Raw genomic sequence first — 25,211 nt, 5'->3', positions numbered from 1 at the left:
CCCGTGGCATTCAGCTGCTGGCTAAAGGCTACTTTGGAGGGGCAAAGCAGAATGGGTAGGGATGGAGAGGAGTACAGGCATCCATAGAATGTCCATACCTGTAGCCCTGGCTGTATCCAAGTTTCCTGTTGATGCTTTTTAATCTGTTTTTCTACATTGATTGTCCTAAAAAGACTATCTTTGTACAGAAACATACTGAAAAATAAACATTTAGAAGATGCTTTTGCTGGACTGCCAAAGCCAGTTAGGGAATGCAGCCGCCCACCCACCCCCCACATTGGTCCTATGAGGAGAGATAATGGAGCAGAATGATTCTCTGGGTCCCAGCAGCTGATGGAGATATAGAACAGAGGTAGCCTGTGGTAGCCCAGTGTCTGTAGTCCTGGTTATGGCACAGTCTTGGTTACTGGGAAACAGTGACCTGGATAGCACAGGTATTTTCACATGTAGAACATCTGTCCCCAAGCATGCCCCCTGGCCTGCTGGAAGATGTAGTCTCTCCCCACCAGCTTCTTAGTCTTCACCCAGACAAGGATGTCTCACGCTCTGCATGGTTAGCATCGTGGGTCAGGCGGTCTTTACCGTGCTACTGTCCTGTGCACTGGAGCATCTTTAGCAGTGTCCCTGGCCTCTACCCCTCAAGATGAACCCCAGGAGCATTCCATTCATGAAAATCAAAAGAAGTGGTGGCACATGCCTTTAATCTCAGCACTTGGGAGGCAGAGGCAGGTGGATCTCTTGAGTTCGAGGCCAGCTTGGTCTACAAAGCTAGTTCCAGGATAACGAGGGCTGTTACACAGAAAAACCCTGTCTTGAAAAAACAAACAAACAAAAAAGGTCTTGAAGTACTGCAAAAGGGTCTCTTGGAGACAAGTCAATTGTAGTGGAGATGATACTCAGTGTTCTTCACCTTTGGGCTTCCGTCAGGTCTTGAGTTGGTTGAAGCCCTGTCAGAAGAGGGCTCTAAGGCTCCAAGGAGCAGACTGGCAAGTGCTTGAGGTTTCAGGAGACTGTTCCATCTTTCTGCTCTTCTCATCCTGTGGTCTAGGGAAAGGGGAAAGGGTGTAAGGTGGGTGAATCAGGAAGTTCAGTCAGGGAACCAGAGGCTATACTTTGATCTCCTTTAGTTTCTGAAGCAGGAGAGAGCTGGTGAAGGCTGGCATTATGTTCTAGAACCTGGGAGAACTGACTGAACTGAGCTAGGCTACAGTGTGTGATGAGTCTTTGTAAGCACAGAGGAAGTGCGCAGGGCATTTTGTTCTATGGGTCAGTGACCAACCAAGGGGAATTGAAGCTTCCCCCTGCTGGAGGTGGGAAGCTAGAGCCCAAGGCAGGGTGCCACCTGATGGGTGATGTTCACACAGTCAAGGGCCAAAGAGGGCTTGTCGGAACCCACCCTGTGGGCAAGTTGAAGACCTCAGCTTCACCCTGGGCTCTCTGCTGAGCAAAGTGATGTCAGGATCCCTGTGAACTGTGAAGCCCTCCACTCTCAGCATGAGAGCTGGTGTTGCCAGAGCCCAGGGCTTTTGGAAGGTCTCTCTAGGCTGTGTAGGCGAGGCATCCCACAGCTAAGGTCTCGGGACTGTAAACATGCTGATTTAGCAAGACTCTCAGACCATAGCTTTTCATGTCTGCTGCCTCTGAGCTGGCCGAGGCCCAGGAATGTTCACAGATATAAAACTGACTTTGTTTTTGAAATGTTCTGGATCCCAGACCCCAAAGGCTGCATAAAGACATTCTTGTGAGGTGGTTATCTACTGGGGAGAGTCACGTTGGGGCCCTAGACCAGCACACCCCATCCACCCACGGCATGCCATGTTTTGGCTTCAGTGTGTATTAGAGTGGCTGCTCTTGCAGGCTGACCTGTAGATGAGGGTCACAGGGTTCCTGTGGGCTTGGGCAGCTGGTTCTCAGGAATTTTGGAGATTTTAACTTCCTTTGCTGCAAGATCTACAGGTCCTTGAGCAGCTGGGGTTCTTTCTAACTCAGACTCTGCCTGTAGGTGGTGAGAAGACCATATCCTGGACCTGAGTCTTGGCTTTCTCCTCCGCCCCAGAACTCTGTGTACCTTCTGGGACACTTCCGTTCGTGTTTTCCAGAATTCTTTGAGCCTCATCCATGCCTGCTCTCCGTGGGCATTTACTTTTCCGACTTGACTTTGGATCTAGAAGTCTGTGTATTTATCTCCTAGGTCTGTGGGTATCACCCTCTGCCCTCTCCTCTCCCTGCAAGCCCAGTAGGCCAGACTTTCCAGCAGCTCTGAACTCTGTGCCTGTCTATTTCTGTAGCCCTTATTTGTTGACCTACAGGAGTATGTGTCCCAGTGCGAGCCAAGGAGATCCCTATTGCCACTCTTGTTTGCCAGGATGGGGTCTAGCTCAGGAAGTACCATTCGCTTTAGATTCTTTTTTTCCCACATCCTACCAAGCACTCAGTGCCTGCCAGACCCTTGGCCTGGGTTTGTCCCCATGTCCTATTCTTCCACTGTGGTCAGACTACCTGAAATCCTCTTGCCCTGAGGTATATATAGCACCTGTATATGGTGATACCTAGGGGCTTTTTGGTCCCTTGATGGTTAATCTGAGGATGTCTGTCTTTGGGATTGGTAAAGGGGTCTCCTTCTAGAATGTATCATGAAGCATGAGGTGTGCTTGATGGGTCTGGACTAGATGTGGCGCCTGCTTTTGGTTCTCCATCCACCTGCTTCGTTGTAGCTGTGACTGTAAACCTGTTTCCACTTTCAGAAATCTACTACCCAGTTCTGCTAGGAAGCCTGGGAAAGGTTGAGGGCAGGAAGGCTTCCTTGTAGCCCACAGCATGGGCATGACTGTGGGTGGTAAGAGCTGGGGGGGGGGGGCAGTGGGAGGCCTGGCCTTTCTGTTTGTTCCATTCATGTATTATTAGCTTATTCCAAAAAAGTTATCCTACTGGGAAGTGCTGATCTCCTGGTCTTTCTCTCCTGGTAGGTCTGAAATAGCAGGGACATGTCCCGTGAGCTACAGGATGTGGACCTCGCCGAGGTGAAGCCTCTGGTGGAAAAGGGGGAGGTGAGTGAAGCTGCTTCATACTTCTCCATCTTGTGCTTGTAGTAGACACACACATACATGGCATACACAGTCATAGCTATGAATATACATTCATTGTACATAACATGCACACATGTGAACAAGAGCATAACATATAAACTAATCAATGGAAAACACACACATGTGTACACATACACACACACAGTACGGGCATTGATCCCCTTTGTTTCGATCCGCATTTAGTGACTCCTGATGCTCTTGTCTACCACCCAGTCACAGCCCCTGCAGCAGGGCATCTGTTACAATTGCTTTACAATTTTCCAGCCCCTGTGGGCCTCAGCACCCTGCTTTGTCCCCCTGGCCTCTTGGGCATTAGATACTGCTGAGCCATCTTCTGTACTGGAGGCTCATGGCTCCGCCTGGCGCCTGGCGTTCTACGCTTTGCATTCATTCCTCTCAGAAAATAAGCCAGCAGCAATCCTTAACAGATGCTGGCTGGACCAGTGAGGCTCCAGGTCCTCCCAGAACCACATTGCCCTGGCTTCAGTGGAGTCAAGCCTTCCTGTCACAGAAAACTGTACAAGGATGAAAGCTGTTTGGGATGAAATTTATTATGTATAGACTGAGGGAAAGGCTTTGAAGCTTCCCTTATCCCCTTGTCCCCCACAAAAGACTGATTTAAAAACAGAGTGCAGACCTTGACAGGCATGAGGAAATTGCAAGCACAGAAGTGACATGGCCCCACTTGCATCCCGGGAGTCCAGCTCACGGGTGTCTGTATAAACTGGATAGCCACTTGCAGTGTTCTGTCACTCAGGCAGTGCCCATTTCTACCTTCAGGTCTCTTTTGGCCATCTGTCCTCAGAAAAGGACCTAGCAGATGGGCCAATTGTCCATGGGGCTGCTGCTCCCTGAGATGAAGCAGTCTCTCTTTGCAAGGACTAAGGGAAGCCCACTGAGCAGAGAGGCACCAGAGAGGACCATGAGAGCCGATGTTTGTCTCTAACCAGGGAAACTAACCATGACTCTGTCATCTCTCCGCAGACTATCACTGGCCTCCTGCAAGAGTTCGATGTCCAGGCAAGTAGAGGGTGTGGGGCTCCATTTTTATCCACTGGTCCGCCTATGCCTGTCCTTTCTTCTTCCCATCAGTGTGAAGTGGATCGCTGTTTATATGTGGAGCCAGCAGAGAGCAGGGAATGAGCTCAGCCAATCTCCACACTTTGTAGCTTCCCCTGGAGGAAGCTCGTCAGAGTTCCAGCCAGGGAGACGAGAGCTGAGCAGCCCCCAGGAGGGCAGATAGACACACTGCTGTGTGGCCCTGGAGAGCTGGGGTGGGGGGAATAACAGAAGTCCAGTGGACGTGGGACTGTTGGCTGTGTTAGCAAATCTGAAACTAGGGTCCTTTACCCAAGGTTGGAGTATCTAGCCCACTCAGAACCAGCTGGAGGGTTAGTCAGGGATGTGTTTCCAGCTTTGCCTAAGACATCTATCGAGAGTGGAGAAACCCTGGTCTGAACAATGCCCTGTGCCATCCTTCCCAAGCATGAGTACCATGGAGGGTGGGATAGGCACACATAGGTTGTCTGCAGGCATGCTCACTTAGATCTCCACCAATTCCCACCCTCGCATCTTGACTTTGACATTCATGGAGGAAACATTCATGACATCCTTCTGGGTCTTCTTCTCTGGTGTACACTCATCCTTCCCCATAGAGGTAGGGATTCTGACCTTGACTCTAGAAGGAAATGGAAAAATTAGAACAAGGGTTAGAAGTTTGCTTAGTTCCATCATGGGTCCCCATAAATTATAGGAAGGTATGCGATGGGCCTTTGAGAGTGTAGTATCAATCTGATTGCAGGGTACTCTGACTTTGGGGTTCTAGGGACTCCCAGCATGGGTCTGAGGCCATGGCTTCTGCCTGTTCTCCTGTGAGGACAACCTGTCCCACGTAGCTGGCAACAGGAAGGGGGTATTAAGCTATTGCTGTATTCAAGCTCAGAGTCCACTAAGAAAGGTAGCACCTTCACAGTGCAGAGATTTCCCTTTGAACCCCAATAATGCTGTAAAGCAGGGGACATGTCTGCCTCCAGAGCAGAGGTAAATAGTCTAGCCCACACTTGTGCAGCTGGTGGGAGACCCTGAGGAGTTTTATCATACAAGCACACACTCATCTTGGCTCTTGAGCAGTAGCCCTGAGCCAAGGACAGTGACCATCTGAAGGCTATACAGAGACGACACTTGTTTCCATTGGAGGGGGTGCCCATGGAATTAGGAGCTCTCACAAGCCTGTACCCTCAGCAAAATGAGGATGCCTGGAGGATCATGTTGTGGTTTCCACCCCAGGGCTCCTGTTTGGAAGCAGCTTAGCCTTCTCCCCTCCAGAGGAGTCTCCTGGACACACAGCCCCAGTTCCCAGCGCCCTGGCTGTTCCAGTCTCTATCTGTAGCTGATAAATTTCCAGTGCGGCTGTCATCTCTGCATACTATGTGGAATCCACCCAAACCGAGACTTGCCTGACATTAGAGCAAAGTTCAGACCTCAATATCTTGAAGAAACTGATCTTTTTAAGAGTATGCCACACTGTTAGTTTTAGCTAACTTGTCAAACTCTGTGCCTTTGACGAGTTACTTCACCTTACTGAGTAAGCTTCGTCCAATGAACATGAGAACGTTCTAGTACTTAACTGTGTACTAAGCATCGTTACGAGCACTCTGAGTCTTAATTTGATACTTCAACTGTGAGAAGTGCTCATCCAATCGCCACAAGAGCCCTGGGTACAAATTTCTCATCCCCACTTAATCTCAGTCAGAAGGCCAAGAATTGATGGGCTCTGTGTCATTTCTTGCTGGGAGACTCCATGTTGCCTGGGTGATGACTGATGTTGCAGAGACACATGCCTGGGGCTATTGTGGAGCTCTCCTGACTGTGCCTCCCATCCTGTGACAGCCAGGATACCAGTAGGACTCCCAGTAGTGGCTTGAAGAAAAGACTGTGACCTGCAAGGAAGAGTGGGCAGAAGTGGCCTTTAAGATCCAGGCCTTTTTAGCCACCAGTTTCCTTATCTACGTGTTCCTGGTGGGTGAAAAGACATGAGGTCAGGCCAGAAACATGCTTCTAAGGATCATGGGTGGGGATGTCAGGAGAAACCCCTCCCCCCCAAATTAGTAAGGTAGTATGCATTCAGTATTCATCCCATCAGAGATAGGAGACAAACAAGTAGGCAGGTCCACTGGCCTTCCTGCAGAAGCAGGAGAGGGCTATGCATGGAATGGGGCAGCTCCTTGGGTGCACAGGATCTAGGAAGGGGCCCGCTGAGGGCTGCTTGTCACTCCACCCCCACCACTGCCTGATTACATATATCCCATTTGACTCCCTGTGATCTGGTCCATTGCTCATCGGATGGTTGAGGATTTGGGAGAGTCATTTCATTGGCTGTGCCCAGCACGCAGAACACATATCTTGGTCTACAAGGAAAGCGGAGCTCTTGGTGCCCCCAGTTCCACCCACATTCTTGTTAAGAGGGGAATAGACAGTTCTGGAGAGTGGCTTGCCAGAGGCCACCCTGTGGTTGCTGTAGGAGGCAGTGTCACAGCCTGTCCTTTCCTGTCTCAGACCCACAGATGTCTGGGTGGTATTGATAAAGCCACTGCCTGTTCTCATATGCAAGGTACCGTACCAAAGGCTGCCCAGCCAGTACCTCATTTAACTCCTCAACAATCAGGAGAAGCATTGTGTCCACCTAGCTCAGCAGAGGTCAAAGTGGTAGCACTGGGTGTCTCACCAGGTCCAGGTTTGGCTACACGGGCAGAAGTGCACATTTTTTGGATCACTGTTTCTAGGTATTAAGCTTGTATGTTCACTCTCCTTGCTTTGTATGCAATGTCCAGAACTCCACACCGCCCATCTCACTCTCTATGACTCAGGGACGGACAGGTACTGTGTTGAGCCGGAGGTCAATGAAATATCCTGAGGACTTTGGTTTATCTTACTCAACCCTGGCCTGCTAGAAACATAGAGAGACAGAGTAAGAGCAGAAGTTGTATATCGGTGGTGGCTAAGTTTGTGACTCCCGATCTTGTTTCTAATCGTTATGTCCTCTTATCCCAGGGTAGTAAGAGCCATGACACTGTCCCCTGAGACTTTGGTTATTTAATTGGCTGTGTGGGCTGAACATAGCTGTAAGTGCGAGTCCTGGGGGCCCTCCTGTGCCATCAGGGCTGAGCCATACAAACCTCTCCCTGATAAGAGTCTGGTGACTTGCTTTCTTCGCTCTGTGGGCCTTTCTGCTCAGTGAATGATTGGTCTAATAATTATCTGTTCTCAGAGTAAAGGCTCTGTGTGGACTCAGAGAGAGTGGGACGCAAGAACCAGTTGTCCTTTTCTGGTTACCAACCCAGTCCCTCAGTTTCCTCATTTGTGATATGGGAAAGTCTATAGCCGTTGTAAAGTGACTTTGTGTTATAGAGAGGGTGAAGTTGGGGCTATAACAACAGTGCTAGTTCAAACAGAACACACCCCAACATATATTGTGAGTTTCCTCTGATTTTCACTGTGGTAAAAGACACAGACTACGTAACGTGTTTGCCACTTTGAAGTGTGCGGTCTGGTGGCAGTAAGTGCATAAACTTTAAAAGCCCATGTTCCCTCTCCCCCGCCGTTCCACCTCCATTTCTCGTTGCTTGAGTTTGTTGCTTACAAGCTCCTTGTGTAAATGGGGACACATGGCAGCTGTAGCTAATTTCGCATGGCTTCATAAGCCCGAAGCTTGTCATCCTGTAGTAAAATGATGTCACTTGTCTGCCATGATGTCCATGGACAAGCAGGGCAGGTGCCCTGTGCTCTTGATGAAAACTCAGGGACCTGTGTTATCTTCTCATTGTCCCTGCTCATGGGTGATGAGACCATGCCAGCATCGGTCAGGTGGTTCCATGAGTCCACCTTGGCTGGAACTCTCCCCTGAAGAACTTTCCTATAGTTCTAGACTTGGGGATCCCCTGTCCTTAAGACTGCACTGTGGCTCACCCCTGCCATACCTCTTTGGTCTGTCCAGCCAGCCACATGGCTTGCGCAATTCCATTGATTTCTGGTTAAGTCTTTGGGGGTGGGGGAGGTGGTATGAGGCTTAGGATGTCTGGGCCTTCTTGGCATCCACCCATTACCTTCATCCACCTCCTATTCCTCCCATCTCATGGGAGTTGACTTGAGGAACTCAGCTGCCTACCAGGCCCATTAGAAGGCAGTCTGGGCTCCCACATGTAGAACAGCTCCTACTTTGGCATTTTCAGTGAACCTAACTGACACCCCCTTTCCCATGGTCTTGAGAGTTTAAGTTTTTGACATACCCTTTTAGTGAGCAGAAATGTATGCTCTGTAGCTCAGAGATAACCAGAAAAAAAACAGTCACCAAGATGCAGGATAGCTTCTCTCTGGAGAGAACTTGACTGCTTGACCAAGTGGCGCGGGCTTTATGTCTCTGTCATTGTTACCTTGGAGTGGTATGTTTGTCTGAGCTGGGCACTGTTTGAGTTCGTATTGATGCATGTCCCTTTGCTAAATGGTGTCTGGAGCTCTAAGTGTGCCAGCTGGTGGCTGCTAGCCTACAGTGCCTTTAGGAAGGATACCGTTTGATCTGGTCCTGCTGGGACAGCTGTCCTCAGAGGATGATGGCTCTGTTAAGTTTGATGAGTGGGGCTGTGGGAGTGTGTGGGACCTGAGCTTATTTCCCTTGACGATGATTCCGGAATTTAAGATGATCAAAACCGGCAGATGCCTTTGAGACAGTCCAGCCCTGCCCCAGTGCTCCAGATAGACCCGTCTATCTAAGTCATTGGCTGTCTCAGGGCTTCTTTAGTTAGGTCATACACACAGTCACCTATCTTTGCAGAGAGATCTATATGAAGATGCCCAGGGGTACTATCGGGATAGTCCTAAGTTTAAATCCAGGTTGGCTCCTGAAAACACAATAGTCCAGGAAGGTAGTGAAGTTGAAAGAGCTCACTTCTTAACACAAAATGTCATCTGGAAACTGCGCTGTGATCTCCACAAGTGGTCATTGGTAAGGGAAATGCCCCTGCTCTCCTTGTGTGAACATCATAAATACGACTCCAGGGAAGTCACATCGTGATGAGATGGGTGTTGACACCGACTCAATTCCTGCATCCAGAGCCAGAGTTTCCTCTGCAAGTATTTTGGGGGCTAAGGTGGCAGGTGGCCTCAAGTCCATTCTCTCACTTCTGGCTATAGATTGATTGGCTTTTGCTATTAGGTCTTCAGCAGCTAATGCCTTCTACCTAGGCCTTGCGCTTGTTCAAATGACTTCATCTGATTTGGTTTCCATGGAAATATGTTAGCACACACAGCATACAGCACACTATGGAAAATGAGCAGCTGTTCCCTACAGGGCCTCCTGGAGGGTAGAGGGCCAGACAGGGCGGCTGGCCTCGGGGAGTCCTGAGCTCAATTCCTCCTTCCTGCAGCTTCTTGTCTCACTGGAGCAAGCCAGACTGGAGTCTGTGTCTTTCCCCTTCTGTTGCAAGCCCATTAGCTCATGGGAAAGCCCGACAAGCAACCATCTTGGACTAGGTTTTTTCCCTGTACATATTTGTTTCTTGTTTTCATTCCCTGTGGGTAGAGGGGGCAGAATTCCCACAGAAGGCTAAGCGTTCTTAATCCCCCATTTCCTGTCCTTTTCCTTTTCCTGGTCTCACTTCCCAACAAAGCTTCTGGGATTCAGAAACCCCATTGGCAGATGGCAGGGACGCACATCTGGATGGGGGAAATGAGCCGGCTGCCTGCTCTGGGGTTTCCTAGCAACATCCCCCCCCCCCCCCCCCCCGGAGCAGTAAAGGAAAACTGTCTAGGCCAAGGCTTAGAGCGGTGCCGACATGTCTGCCCCAGGTCAGGATCTGTCAGGCTGACCCAGGTAGACCAACATCTGGTAACTGGAGAGCCATGGACAGAAAGCCCTGTCTTTAGTTGCCTGCTTCTCTTCACCAAGGCTTAGTTCTTATCTGAAACAAGGGGGTGGAGTCACTACCTCAAAGGGCGTGGCCAGACTTCCATCCATATCCCTTGATCCTATGCGCAGACCATTGTGCTTCTCCACTGTATTGTGGGTAGCAGCTGGTCACTCCTTTTTCTTTTCCCTGTCCCAGGAACATTCTTCCCCCGCCTGCCCTCCTTGGAGCCTCTGGCTTTTCACTGTGACCTTAGGTGTTTTCTGTACCCTGGGCTGACGCAAAGCCTGAACAGCCATAACCTGTAACTTCTCTTCTTTGTCTCAGTGGGATGGTGATACAAAGGGTGGCTGAGCCTTGCGTCCTTGTAGTTTCGTCTACCAGTGTCTCCACTGTGGTGTGACTTGACCCTCGGCTTGCTGGTCTGGAAAAGTGGTGGGTGGTCCATACCCCTAACTGCCTTAGAATCTGGGAGAACACCATCCTCTAGTGTCTGCCTGGGTCCTTTGGGGAAGAATGAGATTATGGCAGCTGCAGCAGCTGGTGTCTAGAGCCATAGATTATCCACCCAGTGACTTAAGCCACTCTGTCTCCTCAGTAATCGCCTCTCTTGCAGTTGCCATAACAGCCAACATGGAGAGAGGTAGCCGTGTGCAAAGCACTTCTGGGTCTCAGTTGTGGTGACAGCCTGGGGAGAGGCAGGTTTGTCCTGCCCCCTGTTTCAGTTAGAATAACTGTCATCTTGACATGACATAGAATTTTCTGGGAAGAGAATCTCATGCTATCCTATGAGCATGTCTGTCAGGGATTGTCTTGATTGTTAATTGATGTAGGACAGTCCGGTGCATACTGGGTGGCACCGTTCCCTAGATGGGTAGTCCTGAACCATATAAGAAAGTTAGCTAAGTGCAAAATGGCTGACCAGCCTGCAAACAGTGTTCTCTGTGTTCCCTGCCATGCCTTTACTGTGGCCTAAGATTCTTGGAAACTTAGCATTGTGCAGAATAGCAAAAAGGCCTGCCTTCAACTTTCTGTCTGACTTCCCTCCAGGATGGACTGTAATGTGGAATTGTAGGCTGAAATAAACCCTTTTCTTACTAGGCTGCTTTTGGTGTTTGTCACAGCAGAAATGAAATTAGAGCAGCCCCAGGCTTATGGTTAAGGGCAGGGGTTCTCAGATATGGTTGATAACTTATAACAATGGCACATAGTGGACATACACTAGGGTTATTATCTCTCACATCACAGCTCCCTAAACAAGCATGGTTGCTATTTATAACTAGCAGGAAATGACTATCACGCAGCCCCAGACTCCTTCCATCTTCCTGCTCCATCCTTCCAAGTATGTAGCTTCTGACCTCATGTTTATAACTTAGCTGCTGACTCACCGAGCATCCCGTACATGTTCTGGGTAGGAAGCAGGTAAAAGGGCGAGGAAGAAAAGCAAAAAAAAAAAAAAAAAAAAAAAAAAAAAAAAAGTTCCAGTACTGATCTGTTAGTTTTCAAAGTCCCCGGGAAACCTCAGAGCGCTCTGCTGGCATTTCTCATGCTAGAGCAGTGTTTCTTGACCATCCTTGGACACAGAAGAGCGGCGAGAAAGGAGAGATTTGCTAGACATATTCAGGTTGGTACACAGTTGGGATTCTCACGTAGATCAGATACTCCCCATCTCAGGTCGCCAGAAGTGAGTCTGTTGTAGTGTTCATCTTCTCAGGCCAGGTCTGGCAGCCAGAGGGATGTTTCTTTGGAGGTATCCCTAAGTGCTAATTCCCTACTTGTAGGCAGTGTAGACTGGGAGCAAGAACATGTCTCTTCGCTGGTCTATTGGCTGTATGGGCCGTTGAATTCTAAATACCTGGGCTGGACCCTCTCTGTCTCAGGGCCGGGGCTTCTCTCTGGAAGTCCCCAGTCTGATTTGGGTAGGTAGCTATGAATGGGTACCTGTGATGATATCAGGTACAGTCGAGAGAACAAGGGTGCGTGTACGTGAGTGTGTGTGTGTGTGTGTGTGTGTGTGTGTGTGTGTGTGTGTGTTCTGGGCATGGTGTGGTGGTGGGAAGGGCCTTTATAGGCAGGTGGGCCTGTGGTGAGATCTTTCTGTGTCTGATACTCTGTCCCAAAGGCACGTGCCTGGCAGCGAGGACAGGTGTGTTGAGAACAGATGTGTGTCCTGCACTGAGAACACATGCCTGCTTTAGCAGGATAGCAAGGACCAGTGTTAGTTACTCCCAGTTCCCATGTGTTCATGTAACCACACATGGGTTCATGCTGCTGGGAAGAGAAATAGGGACCCAGCTTGCAGGTGGCCCCCAGGAAGTCACAAGACGGGTTGTGTTGTTTACTGCTTTGCTAAACTCCTTCACCTGCACAAAGTAGAGACTGGACCTTCAGAGACCAGGCTTTGAACCGGGCTGTCTAAATCCAAGATTAGTCCAAACACTGTGCCGCCCTCCTGCTAAAGCTGAAGCTGTGTGACTTCAGGCAAGTGACTTGACCTCTCTCAGCCCCGGTCTCCTCACCTAGGCAGGATGGTGGCAGTCGTTAGGTAGTGGAGTCAGTGGTTTCCATGAGAACACGAGAAGAAGCTTGAGGCAGGGTCTGCGGTAGATGGAGTGATTACCACGGTCCTCACTGACACCTTCATATCACCTGCCCCCAAGAAAAAGCGTTTCTAGCCTTTTCAGAGCAAGTGAGAGATGGCCTTTGTCTCATGTCTTCCTAGTTGTGTGACCTCTAAGCCGGGTCTCATGCTCTGTGCCTCTGACCTGCTGTAGTGTTGAGTGTGAGACTCTAGAGTTGGAGGAACAAGAGACCGGTCCCACAGCATCCCAGCCAGAAGAATCTCCCAGTGACTCCCAGCACAGGGGGCTGCCTGTTGTCTGGGACAAGGACGGGTGGAGCAGCACACAGTTCTGATGTCCCTACCGCCCTGAGCCCTGCTGTGCACAGGCAGCATCTCTGTAGAACAGGAAGCCACACCAGGGTAGTATTTTGTTCTTGGGTGGAAGAGAGACCCCTTTGAGCTAAAATCATAATCTATAAGACTTCTGAAGAGGTTAGCCAAAGTCAGATATGCATCTCTGTCCCTAAAGCTGGTCTTCTTGCTAGTGGGTGCTCAGGTCCCCTCTGCCTGGCTGTGCTTCATCTCTCCCCCACATCGCTGCTGCCGAGACTCCTGTGCTGGGGACATGCTCTCCCTGCTGAGAGCTGAGGCCCTGAAGGCTTATTAAATGGGACAAGGGCTTGAAGGGTAGTGTCCACAGAGAGACTGGCTTGGCCTATTTTTAGAATGAACCATGTGGGTTAGCCCCGAAGACAATAAAGAATGTGGCCCTACAATGGACCATTGTTACCATGGTGGCTTCAGGGTCAGCAGATAACCCGTGTCCCATGGGGCTGGGCTGATGCTCTTGTCCTATGGATTTTTCCAGAGAGTGCTCTAGGCAGGAAAGAAGTGCTGAGCCTGAAATTAAAGGGGGGGGAGGGAGGCAGGACTGGACTTTGTGTTCCCTGGGGGGAGGGGACTTGTTTTGGTGGTGACAATATGGATCAGGAGACCCCAGTGCGAGGTACACCAGGAGCTAAGTGTCCCTGCTTTTCTGTGCCTACCTATCCCTGACTGTGTCTTCTGCTGGCTGCCTGTGGCTGCCTGTACCTGGCTGGGTCTGTCTGTGCCTGTCAGTGCCTGCCTGTGCCTGTGCCAAGGCCTGCCTGTGCTGGGTGTATCATCACTCTCTCATAGACATTGCCACAGGTTCAAATTCTTATTTCATAGAGTAGGGAGGGGAGGGCTCTGAGCTTGCTCACTCTAGAAATCTTCAGGGTTAGGACCCTCTGCATCTCTCTGCCTTGGTGGGGACAGGCCCAGATCTTGAGAGTGTATGTGTGTTCATGTGTGTTTGAGAGTATGTAGTCCAAGCTGTCTTCAAACTCCCCATCCTCCTGCATTACCCTCTTTGGCACTGGGATTTAAGATGTGCATGACCACAATCACCTCGGGTGAAGCCTTGGCGAGATGTCATACTGGGGACTTTGGACGTAGCTCAGTGGTGAAGTACTTGGCTTGTGGGTGCTAGCGAGGCCCTGGGTTCCATCTCCAGTATGTGCAAACAGCAAAAAAAGAAAGCATAGCACTCAAACACCATACTCTGGAGGTGGGACCCTGGAGTGAAGGCTCATTCCGTTTTGTACTAGTGAATTCACGTGTGTTCCATTACTCGTACACCCATGTGTGCTGCTGTACCAATACATCCATATGTACTGTTCACAGCCATCCATGCGTACTGTATACTAGGACACAAGCATTCCCTGCTCCACTTAAAACGAGTACATGAATGTCCATGTACAGTGTTGTAAAAGTATATTTATGTGTGCTGCTTTACCAATAAATCTGTGAGCACTGCCGTTCCAGTACATTCGTGTGAGCCGCATTAGTCATACATCCATGCTTGCTGCTGTACTTGTCCATCCATGTGCCATGTTGTACTAGTTCACCCAGATGCATTCTTCTCCTAGACACACATGTGGGCTGCTATTTTAGTATAGGCATGAGCACTGCTGTACAAGTACACAGCCCTGTACTCTATTGTATATGCATACATGTCTGTTTGTGCTCCAAGAGTGCCCCAGTCGGGGAATCCCTGTCCCCATGGGCTTCACAGTCTTATTCTGGTCTCCCAAAGTCTTGCAGGAGGGAGGTTGCTCCCAAGACAAGTTAAGGTGACTTCCCAGACCATGATTCCTGAGTGACTCCCCAATTCTTTCTCCTCTCACATTAGACCATGAGGGCCAATCTTGTTTCTTGTCTCTTGCCTCAAGAGGCTGTGGGGGGTCCTAGATTCTGAGAGAAGATTGGTGGCACCTGGAATTTTCGGTGTCCTTTAGTCTCACATTTGTTGCAAGTTGGTCTATAGTGGCCTGGAGGTTTCAAGAGGACTCTGATGTTTCCAACCTCTGTGCGTGTAGGGAGTGAAAGATTCAGGGGAACACCGCTGGTTGACTGGTGCACCTGACTCTGTGTCACCTGCCTGTCTCTGATCACCAGTTGTAGATGGAGGTGTCACATAGCCCCACAGGGTTCTTGCAAGAGATAGCCTGGAGAGAAATGCTCCAGCTACAAGGAAGGCCTCAGTGTCCCCAGATGACCTAGGGAGGGCAGCCAAGAGCTAACCACATCAGAGGAGGAAGCTGTTGCTCCCGGGAGATTGTGTCTTGGGTCCTCAGAAGCCTTGATTGACAGCAAAGAGGACAGACGGCATGGGACAAAGTCAGGGTCACAAAAGGTCATTGAGGCTCACAACCATGTAGATACAAGGGAAGGTTCAGATGACAATGGCAGGGAAAATCAGCCCACAGGGAGCTGGGGCTTGGAACCAAGGTAGAGCCTGTCTTCTTGAGGGCAGAAGAAGGATAGACATGTTCTTTGCTTTCATGGGAGTGCATGGGGGGGGCGGGGACTATGGATTACTGAGGACTGGCCTCAGGGTGGAGCAGGAGAGAGAGGATTTAGGTGGATCACTGCAGGTTCTGTGGTAAATCCAAAATGGGTTCCTTCCTTTCCCCTTCCCTTCCCTTCCCTTCCCTTCCCTTCCCTTCCCTTCCCTTCCCTTCCCTTCCCTTCCCTTCCCTTCCCTTCCCTTCCCTTCCCTTCCCTTCCCTTCCCTTCCCTTCCCTTCCCTTCCCTTCCCTTCCCTTCCCTTCCCTTCCCTTCCCTTCCCTTCCCTGCCTCTTTTGACCTCAGACATCTCCTGTTGGCAGTGCAGAGCTCTGGGGGACCAAAGGAGGTGTGTACTTGGGGCATCCTCAGAACAGCTGGGAGCATGGCAGGTGTCCATCGCCGCCAATGAGTCAGCCACACTGCTGCTGTGAATCTCACCTGACGAGCCTCTGTCTGTGATCTCTCCTCAGGAGCAGGACATTGAGACTCTCCATGGCTCCCTGCATGTCACACTGTGTGGGACTCCCAAGGGCAACCGTCCAGTCATCCTCACGTATCACGACATTGGCATGAACCGTGAGTTTGGAGAGCCGGGTCACTTGGGGAGGGAAATGCCAGCAAGGGAGGGCTGGTGGTAGTCAGCTTCTTTTTCGGCTTTGGGGACTTCTTGGAGCTATTCCAGAAGGAACTCCTGCCTCAGCCTGGAAAATCCTGAGTCACACTGTGTGTGGTCCAAAGCTATTAGGACAAGATGCTCTGGAGACGGGAAGCAAGTGACTCTGCCACCTAACAACCTGTTATAGTGACTTGAAAAATGCGTGCATCAGACTTCAATATCACCACAGAGCCATGCAGCCCTCAGCACAAACATCTTTAGGACACTATAGTGACTCTGAGAAGAAGCCTTGTCCCCTTCCCCACTGCCCGGATCTCCCACACTCCCCAGCCCTGCTGAGGACACTCTGTCTTTTTCTGTATGTCTCTAGACTTTCACATAAACACACCCCTCCAGTGTGTGGTCCTTCACGATTGGCTCATGACTGGTCATGTCCACATTTTCAAGATTTTTATGTGCTCTGGCCTTTGGCAGTCTTTTACTTCTGAGTCCTACTGAATAGAAATAACACTTGTTAGTCGTATTTCTTCAACAAATATCATGGTCAGGCCTGTATAGTAATACCCCACTCTCAGCACTACCTTATGTCTGAGTCATTGTGCCATTGCTATGAAGAGACGCCATGACCAGGGCAACTTTATAAAAAGAAAGCATTTAGTTGAGAGCTTGCCTACAGTTTTAGAGACTTGGTCCATGTCATGGCAGGGAGCAGGGAGGTAGGCAGGAGTGGTGTTGGAGAATTAGTTGAGTGCTACATCCTGATCTGCAAGAAGAGAGAGAGAGAGAGAGAGAGAGAGAGAGAGAGAGAGAGAGAGAGAGAGAGAGAGAGAGAGAGACTTGGCTTGGCATGTTTTTTTGAAACCTCAAAGCCCACCCCAAGTGACACATTCCTTCTCCTAACACCACGCTTACTCCAACAAGGTCACTCCCAAATCCTTCTAATCTTTTAAAATAATACCACTTCCTGATGACTAGACATTCAAATACATGAGCCTGTGGGGACCGTTTTTATTCAAATCACCAACACTGGATGGTGGGTACTTGGGCTCTTTGAACTTAACTGTGTTATACACAGTGTTGTAGTGAGTGTTGGCTCATTGACTTTTAAGATGACAGGAAGTAACAGACTTGCTAGCCTATGCTTGTCATCCCAGCATTTGGGAAGCTGAGGCCAGGGGATCATTGCGAGTTGGAGACTCACCTAGACTACATAGTAAGTTACGGGTCCACCTGAGCTACAGAAAACAACAAAAATCCAGGTGTGGTGGTAGTGGTGCACCTCTCCGTAGTCCTCGTCCTTATGGGTAGAGGCAGGAAGATCAGGAATTCGAGGGCAGTCTCAGTTACACAGCTGGCTGTTTTTGCGTCAGCCCCCTAGCAAGTGTGTGTATGGAGGGGTCATTCCGGGAGATCCAAGTGGATACTTCTTGTTTGAAAATCATGTGTGCCTTGAGAGATGTCCCAGGTCCTACAGCCTGGAAGTCCCAGAGAAGTGGTTATGCCTTGTACTACTAGCCCAGTGGCGATCTTGCCTTAGAGGAGGAAATCAAGGAACTTAAAGCCCACCCAGTTCTACCCTCTACCAGATCTTAGCTCTGACTTCTTCCTGCCTCTGTCACCAGAGGGAGGCCTGGGGGTGAGGTGGGAAGAATTAAATCTTTCGTTTGAGATAGGGTTTCAGTATGTGAAACTGTGGTCTAGAACTTTCTGCGTGTAGACCAGGTTAGCCTCGAACTCACAGAGGTGCACATTCTTGGGAGCTCCCTCTGCTGCTGCTAAGTGAAGGAGTAACTGAGTGTGCTTTGCTGTAGCCCCCTCTCCTAACTTCTTTCTCATGTCCTGCAGACAAGACCTGCTACAACCCCCTCTTCAACTCTGAGGACATGCAGGAGATCACACAACATTTTGCTGTCTGCCATGTGGATGCCCCCGGGCAACAGGATGGTGCCCCTTCCTTTCCAGTGGGGTAAGAGCAGAGACCTTCACCCCAGGAGCAGATGGGGGTGCAGGTGGAGTGGGAGATATCAATCAGCATAAAATAAAAATTAGCTATGGTAAAAAAAAACTAGATTTAATATTTCTAAGCTGGGCATGGTGGTGCGTACATGGAATTGTAGTGCTTGGGAAACTGAGGCAGCAGGTTTACTACTTTGAGATTAGTTTGGGTTCATTACAAAAAAGTTTTTATAAAGAAAAGAAAGAAAGAAAACTCGACAATATGTTTTATTTCAACAACTTTTTATGGCTACTGTGTGTTTAACATGGCATTTACCCTTTAACTTGTCCCTTTTTCCATTTGTGTATGTGTGCTGTACACTTATGTGTGTATACATTTTTATATGTGTGGGTGTATGTGCACTTACATACATTTATGTGTAGATAACCAAAGTTGATGTAGGGAATCACTCCCAATCACTATATACTTTATTCATTGAGGCAGGGTCTCTCTATCAAACCTGAGTTCACTAATAATGGTTAATCTCACTAGCTGCTTTGCTTTACAGATGCCCTGTCTCCACCCTCTGTGGCTGGAATTACAGGCAGGCCATCAAGCTTGCCCAGGATTTGCAGAGGTTCTCAGGATCCAAACCCTGATCCTCATGCTTGTGGGGCAAGAGCTCTAACCACTGAACAATCTCTCCAGCCCTATTTGATGGGATACATTGTAACATGGTGTGGTTGTCATCATTCTCCAGTATTCTTCCTCTCTCAAGATGGAGATTCTGTGTCCAGTAAACCCTGACTCCACATGCCAGCTAGGCTGGCTTGAGATAGTTGTGTCTCTCCTGTGCAAACCCAAAGGGGCAGTCGAGAAACCCTAGACAGGGAAAAGGAAAAGGGGAGGGAGGGACATGACCGCTGCCATGGTTCCCAATGACAAATGTCATTTTCACTTAACCCTTATCAGCCAGTCGTCTGTGGCTGGGATTTTCAGCTTATTCTTGGTGAAGATGCTAAGGCATGGAGAGAGCTTCAGAGCTTACGAAAGGCCACACAGTAGGGATGGAAAGTTGGGCTTCACCTCTGGTCTGAACTGGAGGCTTCTGTCTCTGGTGAATCCAGGTTCCTTGTCCAGGGTACAGATGCCCTTTTTTGTCACTGGTTCCAGTTTTGTTTTGTTTTTTAACTTTTGTCAGAGAAGGGAAGGGACACCTAGCCCCTCAGAGACAGGACCAGGCCTAAAGAACCTGTTCAGCAATGGGATACAGTGAACTCTTAATCAGCTAACAATACCAGGGTTTTCTCCGCTAAGTCAGACTGGACAAGTGTCTGCGAGATGGGGGAGGGGGTCATGTTACTTACTCCCCAAGTAAGGCCTCATAATGCTCCTAGGCGTGCCTTTCTCAGAGAAAAATGTGAAGTTTATCTGCAGATTAAGATGTAGGCTGTGTGCCCCCAAGTTTACCAGGCTACTTCAGTGTGCCTGAGGTAGAAAGAACGCGGTTGGAACAGGATGTGGCTTCCCCCTGCCCATTAGAATTGAGACTAGGTGACATTCCCTGTCTTGGTTGTCACCAAAGCAGGATTGGGAGTAAGTGTCTGTCTCCTCCCTTTTGGAATATACTTCCTGCTTGGGAATCTGCCACTCATCTCTTGTCTGCCCAGCCCCAGGAAGCTGACAGGAAGTGGAATCCTTCATAGTTAGGGGGCTTCTCCATTTTGTACTTGCGAGATTCCAAGCTGAGGCATGGCCTCTCTCAAAGTATTCCCATGTCCTTGCTCCTTCTCCTAAAGCTGGCTCCAGTTAAGTGAAGTCAGATCATCTGGGCTCCTTCCAGCTCATTCCGAGTCCTCCACATACATTCCCTGTGGAGGATCCATTTCCCCACTGGGCTCTGGCACTGTCTCAGCATCATTTCCTCTAGGAAGCCCTTCCTGACCACTTTAACAGAGTGGCTCCCTTTGCTCTCATATCCTCCCAGCACCCATGTCCTCCCTGGTGTCTTTTCCTAACTCAGGTCACCCATCACACTCTTTTCTGTTGACCAATGAGTCTTTGTACTGTCTGTCTGCTGGGCTCCCCTGGGCCCCTTTCCCCACAGAGGACCTGACCTATGTGCCCATCCAGAACTACTGCATGGTTTCAGATCCTTCTTCCCGACGTCACCCACAGCTGTGAGATGCCATTTGATCTGTGTCATATCTGTTCCCAGTATCTTTTCCCTGAAACTCATCAGAGATAGGCCAGATCTCCCAGCTTGTCATCTTCTGAGTCTAGATGGCCAAGTGGTTCACAAGTAGCTGATAAGAATGGTGTAGGACCAAGGCAGAGGAAGCTGCAGGGTTAGGGGGGAGTGTCCTCACACAGTGGATGCCGAGGGGTGGGAATACCATGCCTGTATTGCTCCGTGAAAGAGCCAGCTGGTATCTGGGCTTTCAGAATATCCTGATACGGATAACTTGTTTCTTCAAGGGTCTGGGTTCTCAAGCTCTGCCTCTCCATGTCTCTCACAGGTACATGTACCCCTCAATGGATCAGCTGGCTGAAATGCTTCCTGGAGTCCTTCACCAGTTTGGGTAAGAGTCAGGGACCCTTTCTTCTAAGCTTGTCAGCTTGGTCAGAAGGGCAGCTGCTCTCTTCCTTCTCTTCCTTTGCCTGACTGCTAAAATGCAGGTTGAAGTTCTCAGATGAGTCCAAAAAAGAGCTTGCTGCGGCTAGTACCCACTGCTTCTCCCAACTCAGCATCCCTCTTTGTCCTATGATCATAGTCTTGTTTCTTGAGTGGCCCCAATGCCCACTCTGTCTTTGCTTTTTTATCCCATAGAACCTTCTGGAATAGTGTTCTTGAGAGCTTGGCTTCTGTCTCTAGACTCTCATTCTGCCCTTGCAAGCTCCCTTTCCTTTCTCACTGCAGCCTCTCCTAGGGTTAAACCCCATGGTTGCCCAATTTGTTCTCACTCCAAGTTTCAAAGTCCAGAATAAGGCATGGGAGTGGAGTGAGGCAAATTTTTCATGGGCCTTCCTGTAAACGCTCTGCATCTCAGAGCCTGGCTGCAGCAAAGGGGAAAGGATCAAGATGGATGAGGCTCCCTAGGTCACAACTCTGGACTTGGAGGGCATACCAGGGCCACCTGCCTTTCATGGCATGAGCTAGCTTGTTGGCATCCTCAGCAAAGATATCTAAGGGGCAGAGCTCTTCGGAGCAAGTGAGGGAAGTTGATAGGGGTAAGCAGGGGCTCTATCACGTCTACCTTCAGTGACCTGAATGTCCGTTTGGTTTCCAGGCTCAAGAGTGTCATCGGCATGGGGACAGGAGCTGGCGCCTACATCCTGACCCGCTTTGCAGTAAGTTTCTCTACAGTTTGTAAAATTACATTTAAAAAATTATTTAGGTGCCGGGGAGCTAGCTCAGTAGGAAAGAGTGTTGCTATGCAAGTGCAGAGACTTGAGGCCTGGGGTTCAAATCCCCAGAACCCATGTAAGACAAGCATGGCTGCAGGTGCCTGTAACCTCAGCATGAAGTGGATTGGAGATAGGTAGAGACTCTGGAGAGGTCTCTGGCTAGCCAGCCTAGCCTAAAAGGTGAGCTTCCTATTTGATGAGAGACCCTGTCTCAAGGGAACACAGTGGAGAGAAACAGAGATAGACTCTTGTGCCTCGCCCTGGCTTCTGCATGGTTATGCTGAGTGTGTCTATCTGCATGCTCGGGTATGAGACCCACACAGAGACCCACAAATACATAATGAGTAAAATTTTAAAACCATCAAAAAAAAAAAAAAAACAAACAGGAAAAGGAAATGAGCTGTACTTCCATTTCTCAAGGGAGAGCCACTGGGGCCACTTGTGGTATGTGCCACATGGGTACCTGTGCATGGACCTCATGCTTTCACGCTAACAGATGAAATGCCACCAGTAGACAGAGTCACTGGCCTTGTTTCCTGAGCAGGAAACGTGGCTGGTTTAGCCTCTTCTGATCCTGCCTTGTGTTTGTTCAGGGTTTTGTGACCCAGGTCCTCTGGGATCCTGGTGGAGTCTACATAAGAATCAGACACATGAATGTGACATGCCCACTGCTAACACTATGGGTAACCTTCATGACTTTGCCAGTTCTCCTAAAGTGGCTCATGTCATCCAACTCAGGTATTTTGACGCCTGCTAAGTGCAGCGCCTCGATAGTGCTCACGCATGCTGTCAAAGTGCAAATGAGCTGGGGCGTCAGCTCCGAGTAGATGCTGGATGGGTCTTAGAGTCCTAAATACAGGCGCATTCCAGGTAACAGAGCCAGAGGGCATTACTGGGCCCTTCTCACTCTAGTGTGGCTTGGCTGTTGCACCACTGGACATCTGAGATAGCCGAGGCTCTGTGAGGTGAAGGGGCATGATCGTGGTCTTTCTTCTCCGGCTTCTTCCTTCTGCTCTCGTGAGGACCTGATCCACTTTTGCCTGAGCTAGACCCTCCGTTACGCACTGACAATGCCAGGGAGCTGTCCACAGCTGTCCATGCCTGCCCCAAGTTTCCACTATTGTTGGTTTCAAAGCCTCAGTGTTTTTTTTTCCTCTTGGTTATAGCTCACGTTGTGTCTCTGATTACAGCTCAACAACCCTGAGATGGTGGAGGGCCTCGTGCTCATGAATGTGAACCCCTGTGCGGAAGGCTGGATGGATTGGGCTGCCTCCAAGGTGAGACTTGACAGGGCAAGGCAGGCAGGTGGAGTCCCAGCCTCCCCCCAGGGGAGTGCCTTTTTGGTCCCATTTGTCCCTTTTCCCAACCCCCAGAGAGCAACCTTCCTTGGCCCTGTTTAGGCTAGCAACCATTTGCTGCTACTCAGATGATCTAAGTAGCTGTGCCCTGGCTGCTGTCCCAAGGGTCCCTGTTGAATCTGTTGATTTTTTTTTTTTTTAAGTAATGAATGCTTTTCTTTTTCCTGTGAAGTCCCCAGTGATTTCCAAGGATAGGGAGAAGCTTCCAATCAGGGTGGGATAAAGCCGCTCTGGCTAGAGTGGTTGGTCTCTCATTGGGATGGTGGTTTTGTTAATTTGGGCAGCTGTTGAGGAAGAGGGCATGAGCTGTACCCACCCCCCTTCCTGTCTGCTAGATGCTGTGGATCTTCCTAAAGCATTGATAGTCCTGTCCCTGCCTGTAGGGCAGCCAGGAGCAAAGCATCCTTCCTGGTTTTTATTTTATTTTCCCGCCGAGAGAGGGACATTCCATTTGGGCCCACTTGGCTGCTGCCTAGCTGTTCTGAGCCAAACAAGGACGGCTGGGGCACTGACCTCCAGCTGAAATAGGCTGTGGTTTTAGTGAATTCCCCATGTCTGTTACGGCCAGAGGGACGGACATATCGAGGGGCTTTGGTATGCCAGGTGTAAGTGACAGAGTCTGCGATGCCTGGCTGTCTTATTGGATCCTTACTGTGGGAGCCTTGCTATGTCCTGATGACTTAGTTTTTTAACACCTCCAGTTATAACCAAGAGACCTGAGGTTCAGGGTCTTCAGCCAGCCCGGTACTCTGTAGCTTCAGCCAGCCGTCAAGCCAGGCAGCATCCTAGGTCAAATGTTCATCTTTCTTACCACCTCTCCCCAAACACTTATCCCCTGTGATATCTGCCTTATCTGTTGTGTACCTACAGTGCACACATAGCTTTTATACAGCTCCTATTGTAGAACTAGTGGATTTTATGTCATGGTCTGAACATTTATTGAGCACCAGCTGCATACCGCTGTGCTTTTAGATCCTGCTGTATATAGTCTTCTTGGAGGTGCTGTGGGGAGTCATTAGTGACTTCAGAGACTTCAAGGAATTCACAGACCAGAAGCTGGACGGAAGGGGAGAAGCTGGGGAATGATGGAGGAGGAGGAGTTAGGGCCGAGTGCACCCGGCCTTGTGGAGAAGGGAGGTCATGTGTTGGGGTGATGGGGCCACGGTACTGAGGCCTTGGTGAGCCTAGGGAGCAGGGAAAGCTTGGCCTCGCTAGGCTGTGTTTCCACCCCACTTGCTGGATGTCTCCTCTCTGTGGGCTCTGAGCAGAAGGAACTGGATGGAAAGCCAGGCCTGGTCTGCCCTGGGTTGTACCTTCAGGAGGGGACCAGAGACAGGAGCCCTTCTGCCACACAAGTGGTTGTGTGAGATAACTGTCTTCTGCTGAGGAACAGTTTGTGTGGACTCACAGGTTTGGAGGATTTGGTCCCTATGGCAAGACCAAATCATGGCAGTAGGCCAGCCGGTGGCTGGTGGCAAAAATAAAACAAACTATCCCACTGCCCTAGAGGCCTACTGTGGGCCTCAACCTTTTAAATGTTCCCCCTTATCTCTCAATAGTGCTAAGCTAGTGAGCAGGCCTGTACTAAACTGGTCTATGGCATCCATCCTAGAGCCAAGCTCTGGCCAGGCTGTCATGGCAACCTGGGTGAGGCTCGGGGAGCCAGGTGTTACTCTGCCCCCAGGGCCCTGGGCTGGCTGGCTTTCTTTCTCTACTGCTGAGTTCTAGTTTGCCAATTTTTCTACATTCGCCCTGCACAGATCTCAGGATGGACCCAAGCCCTGCCAGACATGGTCGTGTCCCACCTCTTCGGCAAGGTGAGTGGTGGGGGGTGTCTTGCTGTCCTTGCTGAGCAGTTAACCATGTGGCACCCAGCACAGGGCCACATGGGCAGGTGGCACACACAAGGTACCATCAAGGGGTGACCCAGGCTGGAGTCTGTCAATTGCTGTGTAATATTGGCTCACAGCAAGCCATTCATACTGCTTTCTACCCACCTCCTTTTGAGAACTTCATACATGTGTACAAGGTCTTTTGATCAAATGTACCCTGAGTTTTTCCCCTCCAGCTCTTTCTCCCAACTAAATGTCTGTACTTTTAAAAATTACTAAATCCTGCTGGTAGGTCTTTCCGCTGGCATGGGCAGCCCACCTGGGGCACCATCGTTGAAGAAAACTGATTCCCCTCCTTCCCTCCATCAACCATCAACAACCAGTGGCTCCTAAGCCAGGGATGGAGCTTCTTGATAACCTGTCTTTGTTGAAGCACAATGTGCGACATAAATATGATCAAATCCGTCAGCCCTCAGAAGATGGCGGAAATGCCCTTCACACACACCCTCGTGTCCTTGAGCCTCTTCTGCTCCCAGGCACCTCTGGTCTGCTCTCTGTCACTCTAGATTTGTCCGTGAGTCCCATACTCTCTTCTCTGTGGCTGTAGCATAATTATGTTAGAGGTTACTTACATTTTTG

At 49.8% G+C, this 25,211-nt stretch overlaps 1 protein-coding gene across 1 annotated transcript in view; it reads left to right on the top strand.

The window, feature by feature from the left end:
• Positions 1-25,211, top strand: part of Ndrg1 (N-myc downstream regulated 1) — a 46,417-nt gene that overhangs the window by 8,520 nt on the left and 12,686 nt on the right. Inside the window, exons 2-9 of the mRNA XM_087898831.1 lie at positions 2,967-3,047; positions 4,071-4,106; positions 15,893-15,998; positions 17,884-18,004; positions 20,494-20,556; positions 21,265-21,325; positions 22,573-22,659; positions 24,501-24,557. Of these exons, the coding sequence (XP_087754957.1) occupies positions 2,985-3,047; positions 4,071-4,106; positions 15,893-15,998; positions 17,884-18,004; positions 20,494-20,556; positions 21,265-21,325; positions 22,573-22,659; positions 24,501-24,557 (594 nt within the window). The 5' untranslated portion in view covers positions 2,967-2,984. The remainder of the gene's footprint in view (positions 1-2,966; positions 3,048-4,070; positions 4,107-15,892; positions 15,999-17,883; positions 18,005-20,493; positions 20,557-21,264; positions 21,326-22,572; positions 22,660-24,500; positions 24,558-25,211) is intronic.

This window comes from Myodes glareolus, chromosome 19 (assembly GCF_982192425.1).
Source record: "Myodes glareolus chromosome 19, mMyoGla1.1, whole genome shotgun sequence".
Classification (NCBI taxonomy): domain Eukaryota; kingdom Metazoa; phylum Chordata; class Mammalia; order Rodentia; family Cricetidae; genus Myodes; species Myodes glareolus.
This window is presented reverse-complemented; position numbering and strand designations above follow the sequence as displayed.